Below are 22,500 nucleotides of genomic sequence, written 5' to 3'. Positions count from 1 at the left end.
AACCTTACCTTGATTTGTATCTACCATTTTCAGGGCACAGACAGTAGAAGTCTTGCCCTGCACTAGCCCCGCCTCCCACCAGCCCCACCTCCCGCCACCGGCTCTGCCACCCAATCTCGGCTAAGCTCCTGAGGATCCCTTCCTTCTGAACAGGATTCCTTTATGTTTATCCCACGCATGTTTGAATTCCGTTACCGTTTTCATCTCCACCACCTCCCGCGGGAATTTGTGAATTACCAAAAACAGATTCTAGAATATTTTATCATCATTTTGCTTTAGTCAACACTTACCCAGGATTTTCTCGTTTTTTTTTTTTATTATCATCAGCTGTGGAACGAAGAACTCTAGGGCTGATGCAGAAAGCTAAGGTGTATGCGACTATTAATGGAAGCACAATGCAGAAAAGGGTGCTGCACAGAAGTCGTTGTGTGGTACACAATGGCTGCACAGTATATTAAAATGGATAGTAGGCCCTTAGGTATTCCGCTGTATTACTGAAGTGGCACCAGAATTTGAATATATATTTCTTTTGTATAACAAGCGTGAAATCTGGGATTGATGTATTGCATACAGTTTTTAATATGGGATTGAATGATAGGCAAATTCACACTAAACTTACTGACAACAGTGAAATATTTAGAAGGGTTTTTTTTTTTGTTCAGCTGTGAATTTTAGTGTTAAACTAATAAAAAAAGGCCCGTTTCTGACACAAATGAAACGGGCGCTAGCAAGGTTTTCCTCGGAGTGTGCATGTTTGAGAGAGTGTATGTGAGAGTGACTGTGTGTGAGAGAGAGAATGAATGTGCATGTGTGAGAGAGAGAGAGTGAGTCTGGGTGCGAGTGTGTGTGTGAGAGAGAGTGTGTGTGTGAGAATGAGAGTGTGTGCAAGTGCGTATGTGAGACACAGTGTGAGAGAGAGAGAGTGTGTTTCACACAGATACAGTGTGTGCGAGAGAGTGTGTGTGAGACACAGACTCTCTGTGAGATGAGTGTATGAGACCAAGAGAGTGTGTGAGTGAATGTGATACAGTGTGAGTCATAGAGTGTGTGAGAGACAGTGTGTGAGAGTGAGAGAGAGAAAGACATTGACTGTGAGAGAGAGAGAGTGTGTTTGTGTGAGAGAGTGTGTGTGTGACAGAGATACCTCCCCCCCTCTGGTGTCAGGCCCCCCCTCCCTCCCTCTCTCTGGTGTCAGCCCCCCCCCCCCCCTCTCTGGTGTCTGAGCGTTACAGTGTAGGACGCTGAGCTCTGGCTGTGCTTCAGGGGAACTGACCAATCCTATTTAATAGAATGCACCTCCAACATTCTGAAGCTGAGAAACCTCGTGTGGTTGGTCACTTCTGCTTGTGACGAACCTGGAAGTTCGTGATGTCAATTCAGGAGATGGATAAAGAGAGCAGGAATGCCTCAGTCATGCAGTCAGCTTCAGAATGTTGGAGGTGCGTTTTATTATATAGGATGTGTCACACACATGAACATTGTCTGTCAGGTGTGTCACGACAGAAAAGGGTTGAGAACCACTGGTGTAATCTATAGTATTCTATAAACCAGTGTTTCCCAAGTTTGGTCCTGGAGTACCCCTTGCAAATCAGGTTTTTGGGATATCCATAATGAATATGCATAAAGTTGATTTACATACACTGCCTCCATTATATGCAAATCTCTTTCATGTATATTCATTGTGGATATCCAAAAAACCTGACTGGCAAGAGGCACTCCAGGACCAGACTTGGGAAACACTGCTATAAACCGCATGCGTAACTGAGACACATGCCCATGGCCTGCCCATGCTCCACTAACATGTATAGTCTCCTTGCAGTTAGGCGCTATGGCACTTAGGCATTACCTTATAGAGTAATGCCTAGCTCATATAAGCAACTGTCAATCAATACCACGCATAAGTGATGCATACCTCTAAGCACCAGTTTGTACAATTCCCCTGTTTATATTTCCAGGACTGATTAGATTTCTCTTTTTTTTAAATTACACAGCAAAGATTGACTGGGGACTAAAGTTACTAACAAGTAGAGCTATACCGAATAGCACATTTTACTATTCAGCCGAATACAAATACCAAATACGGATAATGGGCATTGAGCTTTAACTTAAGAAATAATAAAAGAAATCACGTGAAATCAGAAATTTCAAGTGTATTCTTCAGTAGAATTTAAACTATATTCATGTATACAAAAACATCAGGGGCTATGAATTGTGTCTTCATTTTTTTAAAGTAATCTTGAACAGTTGTTTGGTTTGGGGTTTTTTGCAGAATTTTGATCTCTGAAGGCAACACCTCAGTAGCGTAGCCAGCGATTAATTTTTGGGTGGGCCTGGAGGTGGACTGGGTGGGCACAGACCTTTTTCCTCTCCACCGTCCACCCCCCCCGCCCGCCCCCCGCCGCCGCCACCACATTTTGTGTCCACCCGCAACCGCCCTGCCTGTGACAGCCCCCTGCACTGACCTGAAGCGCGTTCTCCCTCCAATCCAACACCAGCGATCATTGCCAGCCTTCTACAACGTCCAGCGCGCGTCGTCGGAGCTTCTTCTCAGGCGCGTCCCACCTACTCTGCAACTTCCTGCTGGATGTGGTAGAAGGCTGGCTATGATCGCCGGTGCTGGATTGGAGGGAGAACGCGCTTCAGGTCAGTGCAGGGGGCTGTCGCGGGCAGGGCGGGCCTGTAGCAAAAGTGGGTGGGCCTGGGCCCATCCAGGCCCACCCGTGGCTACGCCCCTGCAACACCTAATCAAACAACAAATTAAATATCCATGTCAAAGTAAAAGTTAATATAAATCGGATTTAGGAAGCTATTGAAAGTTTGGCAAGTTTGCTTTCAAAAAAAACTACACGTTCCAAATTCTCATGGGTCAAACAAGTTCTTGTTTCAGAAAAAGCGGTTCCAGCATTAGTGAAGAGCTTTTTGCTCAGTGCACTGGTTGGAGGAATGGCCAAAAAGGCTTTGCACATTTGCTCAGGTTTGGGTAAGTGTGTTCATGTTATTTCTACCACAGAATTGGATCTTCAGTTCTTGGTAAGCAGGATTCTGCAAGGAATTTGTTGATTTCAGTTTCAATTTCAGAAGCAGTTGAACCAGTGGCGTTCCTAGGGGGGCTGACACCCGGGGCGGATAGCCAATGCGCCCCGCCCCCCGGGTGCAGCGCCCCCCCACCCAGTGCAGCGCGACCCCCCCCCCCATCCCGGCGAAAGAACCCCTTCCCTTGGGTGCACGCCGCTGGGGGGGTGGCGCACGCCGGTCAGCTTCGTTCGTCTCCATGCTCCCTCTGCCCCAGAACAGGTTACTTCCTGTTCCGGGGCAGAAGGAGCATGGAAACGAACGAAGCTGACTGGCCCCCACCGCCCCCCCCTTGGTACGCCACTGAGTTGAACTTGTGCCAACACTGCTCACTTAAGAATTAGAGGAGTCCCATGCAGCCCAGAAGTCAAACTCGCCAGAAGAAAGTTTGGGGAGGGGGGTTTCCTGGTAGGTTCAGCAACTTTATCTTCAGTCAAATCCTGGTTGTACTGCTTATCTGACACATGTGGTGACTTGGTAGAATGATCAGCAACAAGTTCATGAACAGAGGAGAAATTTTTCAATTTTTCCTCTGTTCGTTTTAGGTCATCATCAGTTAGTGTCTGTAATTTAAACCACTGGCCAATGCAAGTAACAATAATAAGAAAGTCATCTTCAAAAAGATGTGAAAAACTAGCAGCTGATGCTGAGGCAGACCCAATTCAAACTGAATGCCATGTAGACGAGATGTGGCACTGGAGTTTGCAGTGGAGGAGAAGGGTGTAGATAAGAGAGATTTACCCGGTGAACGGAGTTCCCAGGGAGGAGTGTAGGGAGAGATGAGAGTGGAGAGAGAGGTACTGAGGAGCTGCAGAGTGGAGGAGTAGCCTAGTGGTTAGTGCAGTGGACTTTGATCCTGGGGAACTGAGTTCAATTCCCACTGCAGCTCCTTGTGACTCAGGAAGTCTATTCCAGGCATATGGTGCAGCAAGATAAAAGAACGGAGTCTGGAGTTAGCAGTGGAGGAGAAGGGTGCAGATAAGAGAGATTTACCCGGTGAACGGAGTTCCCAGGGAGGAGTGTAGGGAGAGATGAGAGTGGAGAGGTACTGAGGAGCTGCAGAGTGAATGCACTTATAGGTCAATAAGAGGAGTTTGAACTGTATGCGGAAAAGGATAGGGAGCCAGTGAAGTGACTTGACGAGAGGGCTAATATGAGCATAGCGACACTGGTGGAATGTAAGTCGTGCAGCAGCATTTTGAACAGATTGAAGAGGAGAGAGATGGCTAAGTGGGAGACCTGTGAGAAGCAAGTTGCAATAGTCTAAGCGAGAGGTGATAAGAGTGTGGATAAGGGTTCTGGTAGTGTGCTCGGAAAGGAAAGGGTGAATTTTGCTGATGTTGTAGAGAAAGAAACGACAGGTTTTAGCAGTCTGCTGAATATTTATTTATTCAGAACATTTATACCCCGCTTTATACCACTGAAAGCAGCCTCAAAGCGGCTTACAAAGAACTGAAGAAACAATTACAACTCGAGGAGAGAGGAAGGCACAGAGGAAGAAGGGAGGGGAAGAAACAGAGAAAAATAGAGAAAAAGAATTCAAAGAAGGTCCACAAATTTGATGTTAGCAGGCTGCGAAAGGAGAAGGAGACAGAGGAGTCGAAGATGACCCCAAAGTTATGAGCTGATGAGACAGGGAGGATGAGACTGTTATCCACAGAAACGTGCATTACCAATTAGCATGTCTTAACATGATCAACAAGCATTATTTTATCACTAGTAAAAAAAGGTCCGTTTCTTAACGCAATGAAATGGGCGCTAGCAATGTAATGAGTTCCTGCCATTAATGTTTCCACGGTTGTATTCGGAATATAATTGTTGTTTACATGTGTAAGATTTCTTTATATACAATATTTTTTGTGTAAACTGTGTTACAATGTGGTAAACGTTTTCCTTGTTCAGGCCCTTCAATCAGTTTAACAATCACATCAGAAGAGCTCCTTACTCGTGAGAATGCAACATACAGTTGCCCATGTGAGAGACTGAGAGTGACAGTGTGTTTTAAAGACAGTGTAAGAGAGAGATACACAGAGTGATTGATTGATTGTGTGTGTGTGTGTGTGTGATGTGTGTGAGTGACAAAGAGATTAAATGTTTGTCTTCCCTTCCGTTCTGTGCACTTGCCTCCACTGATGTTTGTACCTCCCTGTATATGATTGTTTGTTAGAGATTCAATCCACTCCATTTCCCTCCTCCAAGTTCCATTCTGTCTGATTGGTTCTTCGTTGACAGTGAGAGCCAATGAAATGCTGAACTACAGACTTACAAATCCTACACTGCCACAGTGCCACGGAGTCAGCTTCAGAATGTTGGAGGTACTTTTTATTATATAGGATAATTCCCATTGCATGCAATTGGACCTAGTTAATGGACGCAAAACCAGAGGTGCTCTTTAGTTACTCTTGCCTGAAAAAGGTAATCAATGCACATTTTCAGACATGTGGACAATGAAGTAAATATGTCACTGCGATCTTTTACACGATTAATGAAGAAATAACCCCTACTCCATCTGTCATGTTAACTTCAAGACTATTTTGAAAATGATCACTTTATTTACGTGTCTACTAGGGATCATCTGATGTATCGAAGAAGAAGCTGGGGAATTTTCCTCCTTCTCCGAAGGCTCACACTTACACTTTGGCTTCAATAGACAGGTCTGCCTCAAGGGTGAACTCGCTCTTTGTTTCAGGCACAAAGTCCACAGAGAGCTGTGAGATGTCGACTTTCTTGATTTGTATTCTGAAAGTATGAAAAGGGCTGGATTAGAATGAAGAAAAAAGTGAAAAAGAAAGCTCAGCTGCTAAAAACCATGAAGACTGTGCTTTTGTTCTATGGATTAAAGGCAATGCCTAGACCACACATTCAGCTGTACACTTAACTGGTGAAATGTTGCGGACTAGCTAGTCAAGGTTAACCAATTAATTTGACTGCTCTGGTGACACTCAGTATCGACCCCCTTAGTTTACAAGTATAATTGATTCAGAATACCGTTCTCGTGTCTCCATGTTCGCAACTATCATAAGGGACAGAGGCTAGTGTATCTGATCACCCATCCTCAGGTCTGGCCTGAAGTTCTTTGATTGTAAAGTGCCTGAGATTTGAACGCAAGGTATTCTAGAAGATTCCACGCTCACTGTTGCTGTTATGCATTATGGTAACACCCTACATGTGGCAAACCTCTGGCCTACATCCGAAGACCAGGACTGACTCACCCCACAATGTTCAGGAGGCTGATACCGAGGACACTACCAGAAGTAAAATTTGGGATTTGTATTGCTGCGAGTATATTCTGGAAGACGCTTCTTTGGGACAGGCATACTGTTGGGACAGAAAGAATAGGATTACTAATTCTTCAGAGGACTTCTGCAGCAAATATCACAAGTTCAGCAAGTGAAAAAAAAATCTGTAGGGGTCCTTTTACTAAGATGCACTAAGGATTTAGCCTACACGCACCGTAGTAAAAAGATCCCTATTTATTAATGGTTGCCATTAAGGCTGATCTCCTGTTTCTGCATAGCCAAACAAGATATTGTGATATCCTATATAATAATTCTCACCATCAACGTTCTAACGTGGGACTGCCTGTGTCTGTGGCTCCTGGAGTTGCTGAGCTAGGCTCCGTAGCCAGGATGACGTCACTCACAGCTGATTTCCAGGCAGGGGGAGGAGTAGGGAAACATGCAAGGGATTCTGCTCCCCCTATAGTACTGAAACTGTCCTAGTCACTCTCCTGGCCAAATTCAAACAGGAAATAGCCATAGGTAAAAGCATACTTCTCCTTCAATTCGACATGTTGAGTGCATTTGACATGGTAAACAATGGTAAAGCCATAGAATGTTATTGAATGGACGAGAGAATAATACAGTATTTCTAGGATGGCCAAGACAAATTGCTTGTTCTTTTGGCCGCTGTCGGTGACAGGGTGCTGGGCTCGATGGGCCCTTGGTCTGTCCCAGCATGGCGATGCTTATGTACTAAGACTCCTTGGCCACTTCGGGATTGTAGGAAACGTACTCAATTGGATCAAAGGCTTTTTAACCACCAGAACATACCAAGTAAAATCAAATTCAAACATATCATCACCATGGAAAGGAGACTGCGGAATACCTCAAGGATCACCATTATCACCAATACTCTTCAACATGATGATGATCCCACTGGCAAAGTCCGTATCCAATCGAGGCCTTAATCCATTCATTTATGCAGAGGATGTTACAATTTGGAGGAGTGGCCTAGTGGTTAGGGTGGTGGACTTTGGCCCTGGGGAACTGAGGAACTGAGTTCAATTCCCACTTCAGGCACAGGCAGCTCCTTGTGACTCTGGGCAAGTCACTTAACCCTCCGTTGCCCCATGTAAGCTGCATTGAGCCTGCCATGAGTGGGAAAGCGCGGGGTACAAATGTAACAAAAAAAAAATGTACATTCCCTTCAGACATGCCTTGACTGAAATAACTAATTAAATCAATGAGGGCCTGAACATCATGGACTCATGGGCAAATTAATTCCAACTGAAACTGAACACTGAAAAAAAACACACTGCCTTATCCTCTCATCCCAACATAACAATTACAAACCTGCAACAATAAACTCTCCAGGACACGCACCTCCTATCTCAGACTGCCTAAAAATACTTGGAGTCACAATCGACCGCAACCTCGCTCTCGAGAGCCAAGTAAAAACCATTTCTGTTTTCACAGAAGAAAATCCTGGAGAAGGGCCGAGATGGACTGACAATAGTACTTGTGAGAGTGGAGTGGATTTAGCACCGTTCACAGAAGAGAGTGTGTATGAACAACTAGGAAACCTAAAGGTGGACAAAGCCATGGGACCGGACGGGATCCACCCCAGGATATTGAGGAAGCTCAGAAAGGTTCTGGCGGGTCCTCTTAAAGATTTGTTTAATAAATCCTTGGAGACGGGAGAGGTTCCGTGCGATTGGAAAACGGCGAAGAGAAGAAGCTGGAAACTACAGGCCGGTAAGCCTCACTTCGGTTATTGGAAAAGTAATGGAAGCAATGCTGAAGGACAGGATAGTGAATTTCCAGGAAGCCAATAAGTTGCAAGATCCGAAACAACATGGTTTTACCAAAGGGAAATCGTGTCAAACGAATCTCATTGAATTCTTTGACTGGGTGACTGGAGAATTGAATCAAGGACGTGCTATGGACGTAATCTACTTAGATTTCAGCAAAGCTTTTGACACGGTTCCCCATAGGAGGCTCTTGAATAAACTGGACAGGCTGAAGATAGGACCTGAATTGGTGAACTGGATTAGGAACTGGTTGACGGACAGAAACCAGAGGGTGGTGGTGAATGGAATTCGCTCGGAGGAGGGGAAGGTGAGTAGTGGAGTGCCTCAGGGATCGGTGCTGGGACCGATTCTTTTCAATATATTTGTGAGTGACATTGCCAAAGGGTTAGAAGGTAAAGTTTGCCTTTTTGCGGATGATACTAAGATTTGTAACAGAGTGGACACCGGGGAGGGAGTGGAAAACATGAAAAAGGATCTGCGGAAACTAGAAGAATGGTCTAAGATTTGGCAATTAAAATTCAATGCGAAGAAATGCAAAGTGATGCACTTAGGGAGTAGAAATCCACGGGAGAAGTATGTGTTAGGCGGGGAGAGTCTGATAGTTACGGACGGGGAGAGGGATCTTGGGGTGATAGTATCTGAGTATCTGAAGGCGACGAAACAGTGTGACAAGGCGGTGGCCGTAGCCAGAAGGTTGCTAGGCTGTATAGAGAAAGGTGTGACCAGCAGAAGAAAAGAGGTGTTGATGCCCCTGTATAAGTCGTTGGTGAGGCCCCACCTGGAGTATTGTGTTCAGTTCTGGAGGCCGTACCTTGCTAAGGATGTAAAAAAATGGAAGCGGTGCAAAGAAAAGCTACAAGAATGGTATGGGATTTGCGTTACAAGACGTATGAGGAGAGACTTGCGGACCTGAACATGTATACCCTGGAGGAAAGGAGAAACAGGGGTGATATGATACAGACGTTCAAATATTTGAAAGGTATTAATCTGCAAACAAACCTTTTCCGAAGATGGGAGGGCGGTAGAACGAGAGGACATGATATGAGAGTGAAGGGAGGCAGACTCAAGAAAAATGTCAGGAAGTATTTTTTCACGGACAGAGTGGTAGATAGTTGGAATGCCCTCCCGCGGGAGGTGGTGGAGATGAAAACGGTAACGGAATTCAAGCATGTGTGGGATAAATATAAAGGAATCCTGTGCAGAAGGAATGGATCCTCAGAAGCTTAACCGAGATTGGGAGGCGGGGCTGGTGTTTGGGTGGTGGGGCTAGTTCTGGGCAAGACTTCTATGGTCTGTGTCCTGAAAATGGCAGATACAAATCAAGGTAAGGTATACACAAGAAGTAGCACATATGAGTTTATCTTGTTGGGCAGACTACATGGACCGTGCAGGTCTTTTTCTGCCGTCATCTACTATGTTACTATGTATATATGTAATAAAGAAAATGTTCTACGCAATGTGGAAACTTAAATGAATAAAATCTTTCTTCCCGAGGGACACCTTCCGTAAACTAATACAATCAATGGTCCTAAGTCATGCAGATTACTGCAACGGAATCTATGCGGGATGTAAAGAACAACTCACAAAAAAACTCCAGACCGCCCAAAACACAGCAGCCAGATTGATATACGGTAAAACACGATTCGAAAGCGCTAAACCCCCTCGAGAAAAGCTGCACTGGCTCCCAATCAAAGAACGGATCATCTTCAAAATCTACACATTGGTCCACAAAATCATCTACGGCGTAGTCCCAGGATACATGACAGACCTCGTAGATCTGCCAACTAGAAACAAACGCGGCTCAACCCGATCATACCTAAACTTACATTACCCAAACTGCAAAAGGCTAAAATACAAAACAACTTATGCATCAAGTTTCTCCTATATAAGTGCACAACTATGGAATGGACTCCCGTATGCAGTGAAAACAATATATGGCCACCTAAACTTCAGGAAATCATTAAAAACCCACCTCTTCAAAAAAGCCTACCCCACGATCCAACATAAATCCCCACACCCAGCAACGCAACATAATCAAAGATTGTACTGGACAACATACTATCCTGTCCCCTTGACCCTTAACATCTGACTCACTTCTACCTCATTTGACCACAACACAATCTTGTATTTGTTATCAACCGAAATGGCAAACCGCTTTACAAATAGGTGGGAAAATGTGGGATATAAATATAACAAATAAACAAAAAAATTGTTGTTTAGATGAATATGATGATTATGAATATGTAATTATCCTTTCTTTTAATGTTTATTTTACAGTGTATTTTGAATGACTGTCACCTGTAGGGTGCTCATTTTCAAAGCACATAGACTTACAAAGTTACGTGAAGGGGCATTTTCAACATGACGTCTGAGTTCGACTTTAGACGTTTTGCAAAAACGTCCAAAATCCGAATAGGGAAGAAGGTCATTTTCAAAAAAGAAAAACGTCTATCTTTTTTTCGAAAATACTATGGACATTTTCCTGCTTATTTTCGAAGGAGAAGGGCGGCCATCTTCCAACACAAATCGGGAGATGGTCGCCCTTCTCCTAATGGCAGCCAAATCGGTATAATCGAAAGCCGATTTTAGCTGCCCTCAACTGCAGTCCGTCACAGAAGCAGCGAAAGTTTAAGGGGGCGTGTCGGAGGTATAGCGAAGGCGGGGCGGGGGCGTGGTTATGAGATGGCCGTCCTCGGACGATAATGGAAAAAAGAAGGGCAGCTTGACGAGCATTTTGCCGACTTTACTTTCAGGACCAAGCCTCAAAAAGGTGCCCAAACTGACCACCGGAGGGAATCGGGGATGACCTTCCCTGACTCCCCCAGTGGTCACTAACCCCCCTCCCACCACAAAAAAAGAACTTTAAACACTTTTTTTGACAGCCTGTATGCGAGCCTCAAATGTCATACCCAGCTCCCTGACAGCGGTATGCAGGTCCCTTGGAGCAGTTGTTAGTGGGTGCAGTGGACGTCAGGCAGGCGAACCCAGGCCCATCCCCCCCACCTGTTCCACTTGTGCTGGTTAATGTTGAGCCCTCCAAAAAAAACCCAAAACCCACTGTACCTACATGTAGGTGCCCCCTGCACCCCTTAGGGCTATGGTAATGGTGTAGACTTGTGGGCAGTGGGTTTTGGGGGGGGGGGATTTGGGGGGCTCAGCACACAAGGGAAGGGTGCTAGTCACCTGGGAGCTATTTTAATTTTTTTATTTTAATTTGTAAAAGTGCCCTCTAGGGTGCCCAGTTGGTGTCCTGGCATATGAAGGGGACCAGTGCACTATGAATCCTGGCCCCTCCCACGACCTAATGCTTTGGATTTGTTCGTTTTTGAGCTGGGCGCCTTCGGTTTCCATTATCGCTGAAAACCGATAGCACCCAGCTCAAAAACGCCCAAATCCTAGGCATTTGCCCCGCACAACCCGTATTATTGAAAAAAAGATGGGCGCCCATCTTTTTTCGAAAATACGGTTTGTCCCGCCCCTTCGCATGGCCGCCCATGGAGATGGGCACCCACTTTCGATTATGCCCCTCCATAAATGCCAAATTAAACTGAATTAAATTTAGAAAAAGAAAATTTTGATGATTTAAGCGTCATGAAAGCTTTGAAAGCTCAAGCCTGACATTTATTTATTTATTTATTGCATTTGTATCCCACATTTTCCCACCTATTTGCGGGTTCAGTGTGGCTTACAATACATTGTGAATGGTGGAAATACAGTTTGTTACAACTTGGTTATGGATTACATTGTGAGGAGTTATGCGAAAACAAAGTCAAAGTATCGTTAAGGCAATAGAACAATGGAGAAGAACAATGGAACAATGGAAAGAAATAACGGGAAACTGATAGGGCAGCTAAACAATAGTAGGAGAACATTCAGTATAAAATTTTTCTGTGATTAGAGGTATAAATGTGGTGAAATTATGGGGGATGGGAAATTCAGAAGAGAGTGTATTGTTGCATTACTAACAGTGTGTGTGGACTTCATGTGTTTTCATCCTTGCAGTAAATCTTATCAAAGAGATGAGTTTTCAATGATTTGCGGAAGTTGGTTAGTTCGTAGATCGTTTTTAGGTTGCGTGGTAGTGTATTCCAGAATTGCGTGCTCATATAAGAAAAAGTTGATGCGTGCAGCGTTTTGTATTTTATGCCTTTGCAATTAGGGAAGTGAAGGTTGAGGAAAGTTTGGGATGATCTTTTAGCGTTTCTGGGTGGTAGGTCTATTAAGTCAGACATGTAAGCTGGGGCTTCACCGTGAATGATTTTGTGGACTAATGTGCATACTTTAAAAGTAATGCGTTCCTTGAGTGGGAGCCAGTGTAGCTCTCGTAAGGGCTTGGCACTTTCGTATTTTGGTTTTCCGAAGATGAGTCTGGCTGCTGTGTTCTGGGCTGTTTGAAGTTTCCTCAGTGTTTGCTCTTTACAACCTGCATATAGTGAGTTGCAGTAATCCAGATGGCTGAGTACGAGGGATTGCACTAGGCTGCGAAAGACGGATCTTGGGAAGAATGGTCTTATTCTTTTCAGTTTCCACATCAAAACCTTTCGACATGATAACCTCACTTCTGTAAAATGCATAGGATAACACTAGGTGTTTCATCTGGATATGTCATGAGTAGAAAGCCAGTGACTACATAAAGCAGATTTATATTATTAGTCACTTACTGAGTTCTGCTGCTTTCTCGTTCACTCTCATCAATATATCAGGCCCAACGTCTGTGCCATGGGAGGGGAAAAATGAGCCCAGGATGATGGCCAAGACATATAGTTTAACCATTTCTCCAGATCTGAATTGTGGTTCCTGTAACAACCTGCTGAGAATATGTCTGTGTTAGTACAATTTTAGATGCACTGGGAGACAGAACTGTTGCTATACAAATACACTTTACCACAGATTTTCACCATACTGTAGAGCAGGGGTTCTCAATCCAATCCTTATTACACACATCCTGAAAACCTGACTGGCTATCTACAGTGAATATACGTGAAACAGATTTGTATGTACTGCCAGCTCCATCTCATGCATATTCATTGTGAATATCCTGAAAACCTGACTGACTGGGGGGCCCTTTTACTAAGCTGTGTAAGCGTGTCTATGCGCACCCAACGGGTGCCAAAATGGAGTTACCGCCCTGCTACCACATGGCTCTTGCATTAATTTCATTTTTGGCGCACATCCGATACATGGAGGGGCATAATCGAACGAAAACGTCTATCTCCATGGGCGTTTATCTCCAAGAACGGGTCCGTGAAGGAGCGGACCCAACCGTATTTTCGCAAAAAATAGACGTCCATGTTTTATTCGACAATTTGTGAGCTGGGCGTTTTTGTTTTTCAGCGATAATGGAAAATGAAAGCGCCCAGCTCAAAAACGAATAAATCCAAGGCATTTGTTCATGGGAGGGGCCAGGATTCGTAGTGCACTGTCCCCCCTCACATGCCAGGACACCAACCGGGCACCCTAGGGGGCACTTTTACAAAAACAAAAAAAAAGGTAAAAGAACTCCCAGGTGCATAGCACCCTTCCCTTGTGTGTTGAGCCCCCCAAATCTCCCTCAAAACCCACTGCCCACAAGTCTACACCATTATTATAGCCCTAAGGGGTGAAGGGGGGCACCTACATGTGGGTACAGTGGGTTTGGGGGGTTGGACGACTAATAAGCATTAAGCAGCACAATTGTAACAGGTAGGGGGGGATGGGCCTGGGTCCACCTGCCTGAAGTCCACTGCACCCCCTAACAACTGCTCCAGGGACCTGCATACTGCTGCCAGGGAGGTGGGTATGACATTTGAGGGTGAAAATAAAAAGTTGTGAAACTTCATTTTTTATGGTGGGAGGGGGTTAGTGACCACTGGGGGAGTCAGGGGAGGTCATCCCCGATTCCCTCCAATGGTCATCTGGTCATTTAGAGCACTTTTTTGGGACCTGTTCGTGTGAAAAAAGGGTCCAACAAAAGTGTCCTAAATGTTCGCTAAAAACGCCTTTATTTTTTCGATTATCGCCCTAACGCGTACATCTCTCCTCGGCCGATAACCACGCCCCAGTTCCACCTTCGCCACACCTCTGACACGCCCCCATCAACTTTGTCCGCATCCGCGACGGAGTGCAGTTGAAAATGTCCAAAATCGGCTTTCGATTATACTGATTTATTCGTTTTTGTGAGATAAATGTCTATCTCCCGATTTGGGTCGAAATCTAGGCGTTTTTCTCTTTCGATTATAAGGTGGATAGTAACATAGTAGATGACGGCAGAATAAGACCTTCACGGTCCATCCAGTCTGCCCAACAAGATAAACTCACATGTGCTACTTTTTGTGTTTACCTTACCTTGATTTGTACCTGTCCTTTTCAGGGCACAGACCGTATAAGTCTGCCCAGCACTATCCCCGCCTCCCAACCACCAGTCCTGCCTCCCACCACCGGCTCTGGCACAGACCATATAAGTCTGCCCAGCACTATCCCCGCCTCCAAACCACTAGTCCCGCCTCCCACCACCGGCTCTGGCACAGACCGTATAAGTCTGCCCAGCACCATCTCCACCTTCCAAATCATTTTTATTTTCAGATGCGCGTATTGGGCGCGCGCCAAGTGGCATTTGACGCACATAAGTCATTACCGCCCAGTTACCATGTCAGACTTTACCGCTAGGTCAATGGCTGGCGGTAAGATCTCAGACCCAAAATGAATGCGTGGCAATTTTCATTTTTCCGCACGTCCATTTTCGGAAAAAATTCTTAAAAGGCATTTTTTTACAGGTGCGCTGAAAAATGATTCTACACGCACCTACAATACCGTAGGCCATTTTTCTGCGCACCTTAGTAAAAGGACCTCTGGGTGCATCCAGAGGACTGAATTGAGAACCATTACTGTAGGGAATTGGGAGATGAGTGGTCAAGAAGGGGAGACAGGAAGGGGAGAAGAAGGACTATAAGTTCATGTCCGTAATCCAAGTAATTGAAAATACTTCTACCCAGTAAGACACCACTGTCAGTGAACTATGGTCATGATAACAAAAAAACTTTTATTTTTAGTAGTCTATAGGGCACCCCACTCACCAATTGATTGTCAGTTTTCTTGTCCATCTTTATCATGAGAAGGGTCTAATATAGCGGTAAAAGTCTGTGGGATCGATATTCAGACCACAGGAGTTAGACAAATTAACTCCCGTGATCAGTGCTGAGCCAGGATATTCAATCCCAGGCCATCTGCATTGAATATCCAGTTTATTTTTGGCCATTTTAAAGATAACCTGCTAAGTTGATATTCAGCCTTAGCTGGTTATCTTTAAACCAGCTGTATCTCAAAAAAGATATAGTAGAATTGGAAAGGTACAGCGAAGGGCGACGAAAATGATAGTGGGGATGGGACGACTTTCCTATGAAGAGAGGCTGAGAAGGCTAGGGCTTTTCAGCTTGGAGAAGAGACGGCTGAGGGGAGATATGATAGAAGTGTATAAAATAATGAGTGGAATGGATCGGGTGGATGTGAAGCGACTGTTCACGCTATCCAAAAATACTAGGACTAGAGGGCATGAGTTGAAGCTACAGTGTGGTAAATTTAAAACGAATCGGAGAAAATTTTTCTTCACCCAACGTGTAATTAGACTCTGGAATTCATTGCCGGAGAACGTGGTACGGGCGGTTAGCTTGACGGAGTTTAAAAAGGGGTTAGATAGATTCCTAAAGGACAAGTCCATAGACCGCTATTAAATGGACTGGAAAAATTCCTCATTTTTAGGTATAACTTGTCTGGAATGTTTTTACGTTTGGGGAGCGTGCCAGGTGCCCTTGACCTGGATTGGCCACTGTCGGTGACAGGATGCTGGGCTAGATGGACCTTTGGTCTTTCCCAGTATGGCACTACTTATGTACTTATGTACTTATGATATCCCACGTTCTCACACGGCGAAATATGGCCGCCAAACCAGCTTTAAAAATCAGCTGATAGCCAGTTATTTCAGGCGATATAAACGACTATCTGCTAGCCGCTAACCAGGGATATTCAGCAGGAGATAGCTGGCCATCCCCCGCTGAATATCAGCAGATAGCCGATTAAGCGCTATTTAACCAGTCAGCAGCCATTCTGGCTGGTTTTATAGCGCTAAATATCAGGGGACAAGTATATAGTTTGTGAGTTTTGCTAGATGCTCGATTAACTTTTGATAACCCATATTTCTCAGTTGGTCTCATAGTAACATAGTAGATGACGGCAGAAAAAGACCTGCACGGTCCATCCAGTCTGCCCAACAAGATAACTCATATTTGCTGCTTTTTGTGTATATCCTACTTTGATTTGTACCTATGCTCTTCAGGGCACAGACCGTATAAGTCTGCCCCGCACTATCCCCGCCTCCCAACCACCAGCCTCACCTCCCACCCACCGGCTCTGGCACAGGCACAGACCGTATAAGTCTGCCCAGCACTATCCTCACCTCCCCAGCCCTGCCTCCCAACCCCGGCTCTGGCACAGACCGTACAAGTCTGTCTAGCACTATCCCCGCCTCCCAACCACCAGTCCCGCTTCCCACCACCGGCTCTGGCACAGACCGTATAAGTCTGCCCAGCCCTATCCCCGCCTCCCAACCTCCAGCCCCGCCTCCCGATCTTGACTAAGCTCCTGAGGATCCATTCCTTCGGCACAGGATTCCTTTATGCTCATCCCACGCATGTTTGAATTCCGTTACCGTTTTCATTTCCACCACCTCCCGCGGGAGGGCATTCCAAGCATCCACTATTCTCTCCATGAAAAAATACTTCCTGACATTTTTCTTGAGTCTGCCCCCCTTCAATCTCATTTCATGTTCTCTCGTTCTACCACCTTCCCATCTCTTCTTCATTTTACTATCTACGACAATTATGCAGGAATCATGCTTATCTTACAGTTTGATTTTGCTCAGTGGCTTTATACTTAAATAATTTCACACATTGATTATTGCAATGCATTGTTTGTGGGGTTGCCTGACAAGAGTTTTAAAAGACGCCAGCATGTTCAAAACGCAGCTGTTCGACTTTTGAAGAATTTAGGTTTACGAGATCATCTCTCACCTATTCTTTCTTCTTTGCCCTGGCTTCGAATTTTTAAAAACGTTGCATTTTCAAAACGTTGGTGTTGGCATTTAAAGTGTTTCATGGCACGGCACCAAGGTATCATTTATCATTTAATTATTTACTATACCGTCACTTATTGCATCAGCAAATCAGAACGGTTTACATTATAAAAATATACATTTAATACACAAAAATTAAAAACTAAGAAATCCAGTTTTTGATAGGAAAGCACAAAACAGAAAAACATCCATATTGAAGAAATAACTAAACAACATAGTGGCGTACCAAGGGGGGGGGGCGGTCCGCCCCGGGTGCACACCGCTGGGGGGGTGCCACGGCGCGCGCCTGTCGGCTCCGAGTTCGCTAACTTTGCTGGTTCGCTGCAGCTCCCTCTGCCCCGGAACAGGTTACTTCCTGTTCCGGGGCAGAGGGAGCTGCAGCGAACGAGCGAAGTAGCGAACTTGGAGCCGGCAGGTGCGTGCCGCGGCACCCCCCACCAGCGGCGTGCACCCAGGGGGTGTCATTTCGTAGGGGGGAGGTGTCATTTCGCAGGGAGGGGCGCGCTGCACCGGGGGGGGGGGGCGCATCGGCGATCCGCCCCAGGTGTCATCCAGGCTAGGAACGCCACTGAACAAATATGATGCCATTCATACAGAAACCAACAATTGTAATGCTGCATTCAAAATTGAATATCCTTTATATCTATTTGATTTTCTTTCCCCTTATCACGTGTTGTTTTCAAATATACTCTGAAAAAATTACGTTTTTAAAGCTTTGCGAAAGCAAGTATACGATTCTTCAATTCTAATTGCTTTTGGAAGGCAGTTCCACAGTGTAGGGGTTAAAAAAAAAGAAAGCTCGTGTGGATTCCCATCTAGCCCTTAAGGGTGACAGAATTACTAATGTTATCTGTAAGTGAACGAAGTGTACGTGTCGGTGAGTACGGTATAGTGAGATTTGCTAGATACGTTGGGGTTGATAAATGTAGTGCTTTATATGTCAAAATGAAGACCTTAAATTTTACTCTGACTTCAGTCGGAAGCCAGTGAAGGTATTATAATAGAGGTGTGATCCTATCATATTTTGAGGCCCGACAAATAATACGGGCAGACGTATTTTGGATCGTTTGTAAACGTTTTAGATTGACCTCGGTGAGACCTGAATAAATGATATTGCATTAATCAAGACGTGTTATGATATAGGCATATGTCAGGGTACACAAGGAGTCTTTATCTATCGAGTTTCTGATTGAACGCAGTTTCCGTAGATGATAAAAAGATTTGTTTCTGATAAGCTGCCAATTTGCACTCCTAAGTGATCACTACCTTCTCAGAGTGAGAGTTTTCTTTTACCTCCTGCCAGATCTTTTCAGTTAGGCTGTGCTCGCTCTGGAGCGTACTCTTACTTTAGACCCGGTGTGGAACAAGGTTTCCTCCTTCTGTGAGATCTTTTAGAGGGTCTTTTATTTATTTATTTTTTATTTTAGTTACATTTGTACCCTGCGCTTTCCCACTCATGGCAGGCTCAATGCGGCTTACATGGGGCAATGGAGGGTTAAGTGACTTGCCCAGAGTCACAAGGAGATGCCTGTGCCTGAAGTGGGAATTGAACTCAGTTCCCCAGGACCAATGTCCACCACCCTAACCACTAGGCCACTCCTCCACTGGCAGGATGTCAGACTCACAGAAACAGAAGCCTGCGTGGCTGCAAGGGCAGGCTTCTACATGGAATGGTGCTAGTGGAATAGCAACATTAACATTCCATGTAGAATCTCAAATAGGGAAAGGGAACTGGGACTTCATATGCTGCCTTTCTGTGGGGTTTACATAGTATATACAGGTACTTATTTGTACCTGGGGCAATGGAGGGTTAAGTGACTTGCCCAGAGTCACAAGGAGCTGCCTGTGCCTGAAGATCTTCTTGATCTTTCCGCTGCTTTTGACACTGTCGATCACAGCATACTTCTCGATACCCTGTCCTCACTTGGATTCCAGGGCTCTGTCCTTTCCTGGTTCTCTTCCTACCTCTCCCTCCGCACCTTTAATGTTCACTCTGGTGGATCCTCTTCTACTTCTATCCCTCTGCCTGTCGGCGTACCTCAGGGTTCTGTTCTTGGTCCCCTCCTCTTTTCTATCTACACTTCTTCACTTGGTTCATTAATCTCATCCCATGGCTTTTCCTACCATCTCTATGCTGATGACTCCCAAATCTACCTTTCTACCCCTGATATCTCACCTTGCATCCAAACCAAAGTTTCAGCGTGCTTGTCTGACATTGCTGTCTGGATGTCTCAACGCCACCTGAAATTAAATATGACCAAAACCGAGCTTCTCATTTTCCCCCCCAAACCCACCTCCCTGCTCCCCCCGTTTTCTATTTCTGTTGATGGCTCTCTCATTCTCCCTGTCTCCTCAGCTCAAAACCTTGTGGTCATCTTTGACTCTTCTCTCTCCTTCTCTGCTCATATCCAGCAGATTGCCAAGACCTGTCGTTTCTTTCTTTACAACATCCGTAAAATCCGCCCCTTTCTTTCCGAGCACTCTACCAAAACCCTCATCCACACCCTTGTCACCTCTCGTTTAGACTACTGCAATCTGCTTCTTGCTGGCCTCCCACTTAGTCACCTCTCCCCTCTCCAGTCGGTTCAAAACTCTGCTGCCCGTCTCATCTTCCGCCAGGGTCGCTTTACTCATACTACCCCTCTCCTCAAGACCCTTCACTGGCTCCCTATTCGTTTTCGCATCCTGTTCAAACTTCTTCTACTAACCTATAAATGTACTCACTCTGCTGCTCCCCAGTATCTCTCCACACTCGTCCTTCCCTACACCCCTTCTCGTGCACTCCGCTCCATGGATAAATCCTTCTTATCTGTTCCCTTCTCCACTACTGCCAACTCCAGACTTCGCGCCTTCTGTCTCGCTGCACCCTACGCCTGGAATAAACTTCCTGAGCCCCTACGTCTTGCCCCATCCTTGGTCACCTTTAAATCTAGACTGAAAGCCCACCTCTTTAACATTGCTTTTGACTCGTAACCACTTGTAACCACTCGCCTCCACCTACCCTCCTCTCTTCCTTCCCGTTCACATTAATTGATTTGATTTGCTTACTTTATTTATTTTTTGTCTATTAGATTGTAAGCTCTTTGAGCAGGGACTGTCTTTCTTCTATGTTTGTGCAGCGCTGCGTACGCCTTGTAGCGCTATAGAAATGCTAAATAGTAGTAGTAGTAGTAGTAGTAGAATTCAGTTTCTCAGTTCCCCAGGACCAGAGTCCACCACCCTAACCACTAAGCCACTCCTCCACTCCTCCACACACACTTTTACTAAGGCGCGCTCAAGATTTTGACGCGTGCTAAACTTGTGGGCACGCTAAACATTGGAGACACCAATGCATTCCTATGGGCATCCCTAACGTTTAGCATGCCCACAATTTTAGCGCACGCTAAAAACGTGAGCGCGCCTTAGTAAAAGACGCCCTTAGTGTTTTTCTTAATTGCATGTATGTTTTTCTGTTACCTGCTTTGGGTAAAGGTAGGATACAAATAAAATAAAAAAAATATTTATGATCTTTTGGGGTATCGTAAGACTAATGGAAATTGTCAGGCTGGAACCGTTGTTTAATATTATTTTATTTTGCTCTATGCTATACTGTTTTATTATGGTATGAATGTAATTCTGTAACCCGTTCTGGGCACTGTAGGGAGGACAAACTAAATAATGGAATAAATAAATACAGAGCAGGGGTGTAGCTAGGTGGGGCCACGGGGGCATGGGCCCCCACAGATTTAGCCCTGGCCCCCTCTATTTTTGACCCCCCCCCCGCCACTTGCGATCCCCCCTCCCGCCACTGACGACCCTCCCCCACCACCGCCAGGTACCTTTGCTGGTGGGGGTCCGCAACCCCCGCCAGCTGAAGTCTTCTTCAGCGCCGGTCTCCAGCGCCTTCGCTGATCTGTTTCTGTCAGTGCTGACGTCCTGCGTGCACGTCCTGTATGTAGCCCCGTGCAGGACGTGCATGCAGGACTTCAGGAGTCAGAAACAGATCAGCGAAGGTGCCGGAGACCGGCGCTAAAGAGGACTTCGGCTGACGGGGGTTGGGGGCCCCCACCAGCAAAGGTACCTGGCGGCGGCAGCGGGAGGAGGGGTCGAAAGTGGCGGGGGGGCGGCAGCAGCTGGGGGGGGGGTCGAAAGTGGTGGGGGATCGGTGGCTGGGAGAGGCGGGCTAAACTGTACCCCCCCCCCCCCACCTCAGGTTCTGGACCCCCCTCCTGCCAAGGTCTGGCTACGCCCCTGCTACAGAGGTCAGGATTCTAGTTTCATAATACCACCCTCCATAATGTTTTAAAAATATTTTTATAACAGGACACCTATGTGAGAAGTCCAAAAAGGCGCCTATTTTAAGCATAGTGTATAAAGGCAACATAGATGCGTATGTGCCTTTTTAAAATAAGCCCCTAAATCCTGTCCTAATAGCTGCCAAATCCCATCACACCCATTTATACCTGCTCCAAGGTAAGTGTAAATGTGTGCATGTACTTGCAGAGTTTGTAAAATACAAGCATACATCACAAGTCCACCCCTGGCCCACCTAAACTTTGCCCCCAGAAGCACCGGTGGTTAAGAGGTGGGGCTAATGGTTGGGAGGCGGGGCTAGTGCTGGGCAGACTTCTACGGTCTGTGCCCTGAAAATGGCAGATACAAATCAAGGTCAGGTATACATATATAGTAGCACATATGAGTTTATCTTGTTGGGCAGACTGGATGGACCGTACAGGTCTTTTTCTGCCGTCACTTAGAATGTCATGCTATCTATAAGTATGTGCCATCTTGTCAGCATGTACATATATGTATGTTTACTGCCATGAAATCTTATAAAAGGCTTTCTCTATGAGTGAAACAGGCTTTACACATGCAAAAAAAATTATAAAATTATCCCTTTCCACAAGTTTACATCAAAATGCAAAAAGCTTGATAAAAGAGAAATTAAAAAAAGAAAAAAGCGGCAGAAAACTATATAGGTATGAAAACAAAATTAATCAGCAAAAATGGGCAGCTTAAGCTGTTGTAAGAAATAAGAACATAAGAATAGCCATACTGGGTCAGACCAATGGTCCATCTAGCCTAGTATCCTGCTTCCAACAGTGACCAATCCAGGTCACAGGTACCTGGCAGAAACCCAAAGAGAAGCAGCATTCCATGCTACTGATCCTAGCATGCTAACTGGATCTAGCCAGTTTAGCGAGCACGGAGTTCAGCGAGACATGCACAAAGGGGTTCTGTGAGCTCTTTTCCTGTCAAGGTAGCAGCCAGTGGGAATCGTATGCAAAATTATTTTAATGAGCTAATTACTATT

The 22,500-nt window shown here is 45.4% G+C and overlaps 1 protein-coding gene across 1 annotated transcript in view; it reads right to left on the bottom strand.

The window, feature by feature from the left end:
* The window catches only part of LOC115466289 (BPI fold-containing family B member 2-like), a 97,512-nt gene that overhangs the window by 60,904 nt on the left and 14,108 nt on the right, over nucleotides 1-22,500 (bottom strand). The window contains exons 2-4 of the mRNA XM_030197488.1: nucleotides 12,766-12,911; nucleotides 6,285-6,390; nucleotides 5,707-5,811 (exon numbers count right to left, since the gene is read on the bottom strand). Coding sequence (XP_030053348.1) covers nucleotides 5,707-5,811; nucleotides 6,285-6,390; nucleotides 12,766-12,911 — 357 coding nt within the window. The remainder of the gene's footprint in view (nucleotides 1-5,706; nucleotides 5,812-6,284; nucleotides 6,391-12,765; nucleotides 12,912-22,500) is intronic.

Source organism: Microcaecilia unicolor, chromosome 1 (assembly GCF_901765095.1).
Source record: "Microcaecilia unicolor chromosome 1, aMicUni1.1, whole genome shotgun sequence".
NCBI classification, from domain to species: Eukaryota; Metazoa; Chordata; class Amphibia; order Gymnophiona; family Siphonopidae; genus Microcaecilia; species Microcaecilia unicolor.
This window is presented reverse-complemented; position numbering and strand designations above follow the sequence as displayed.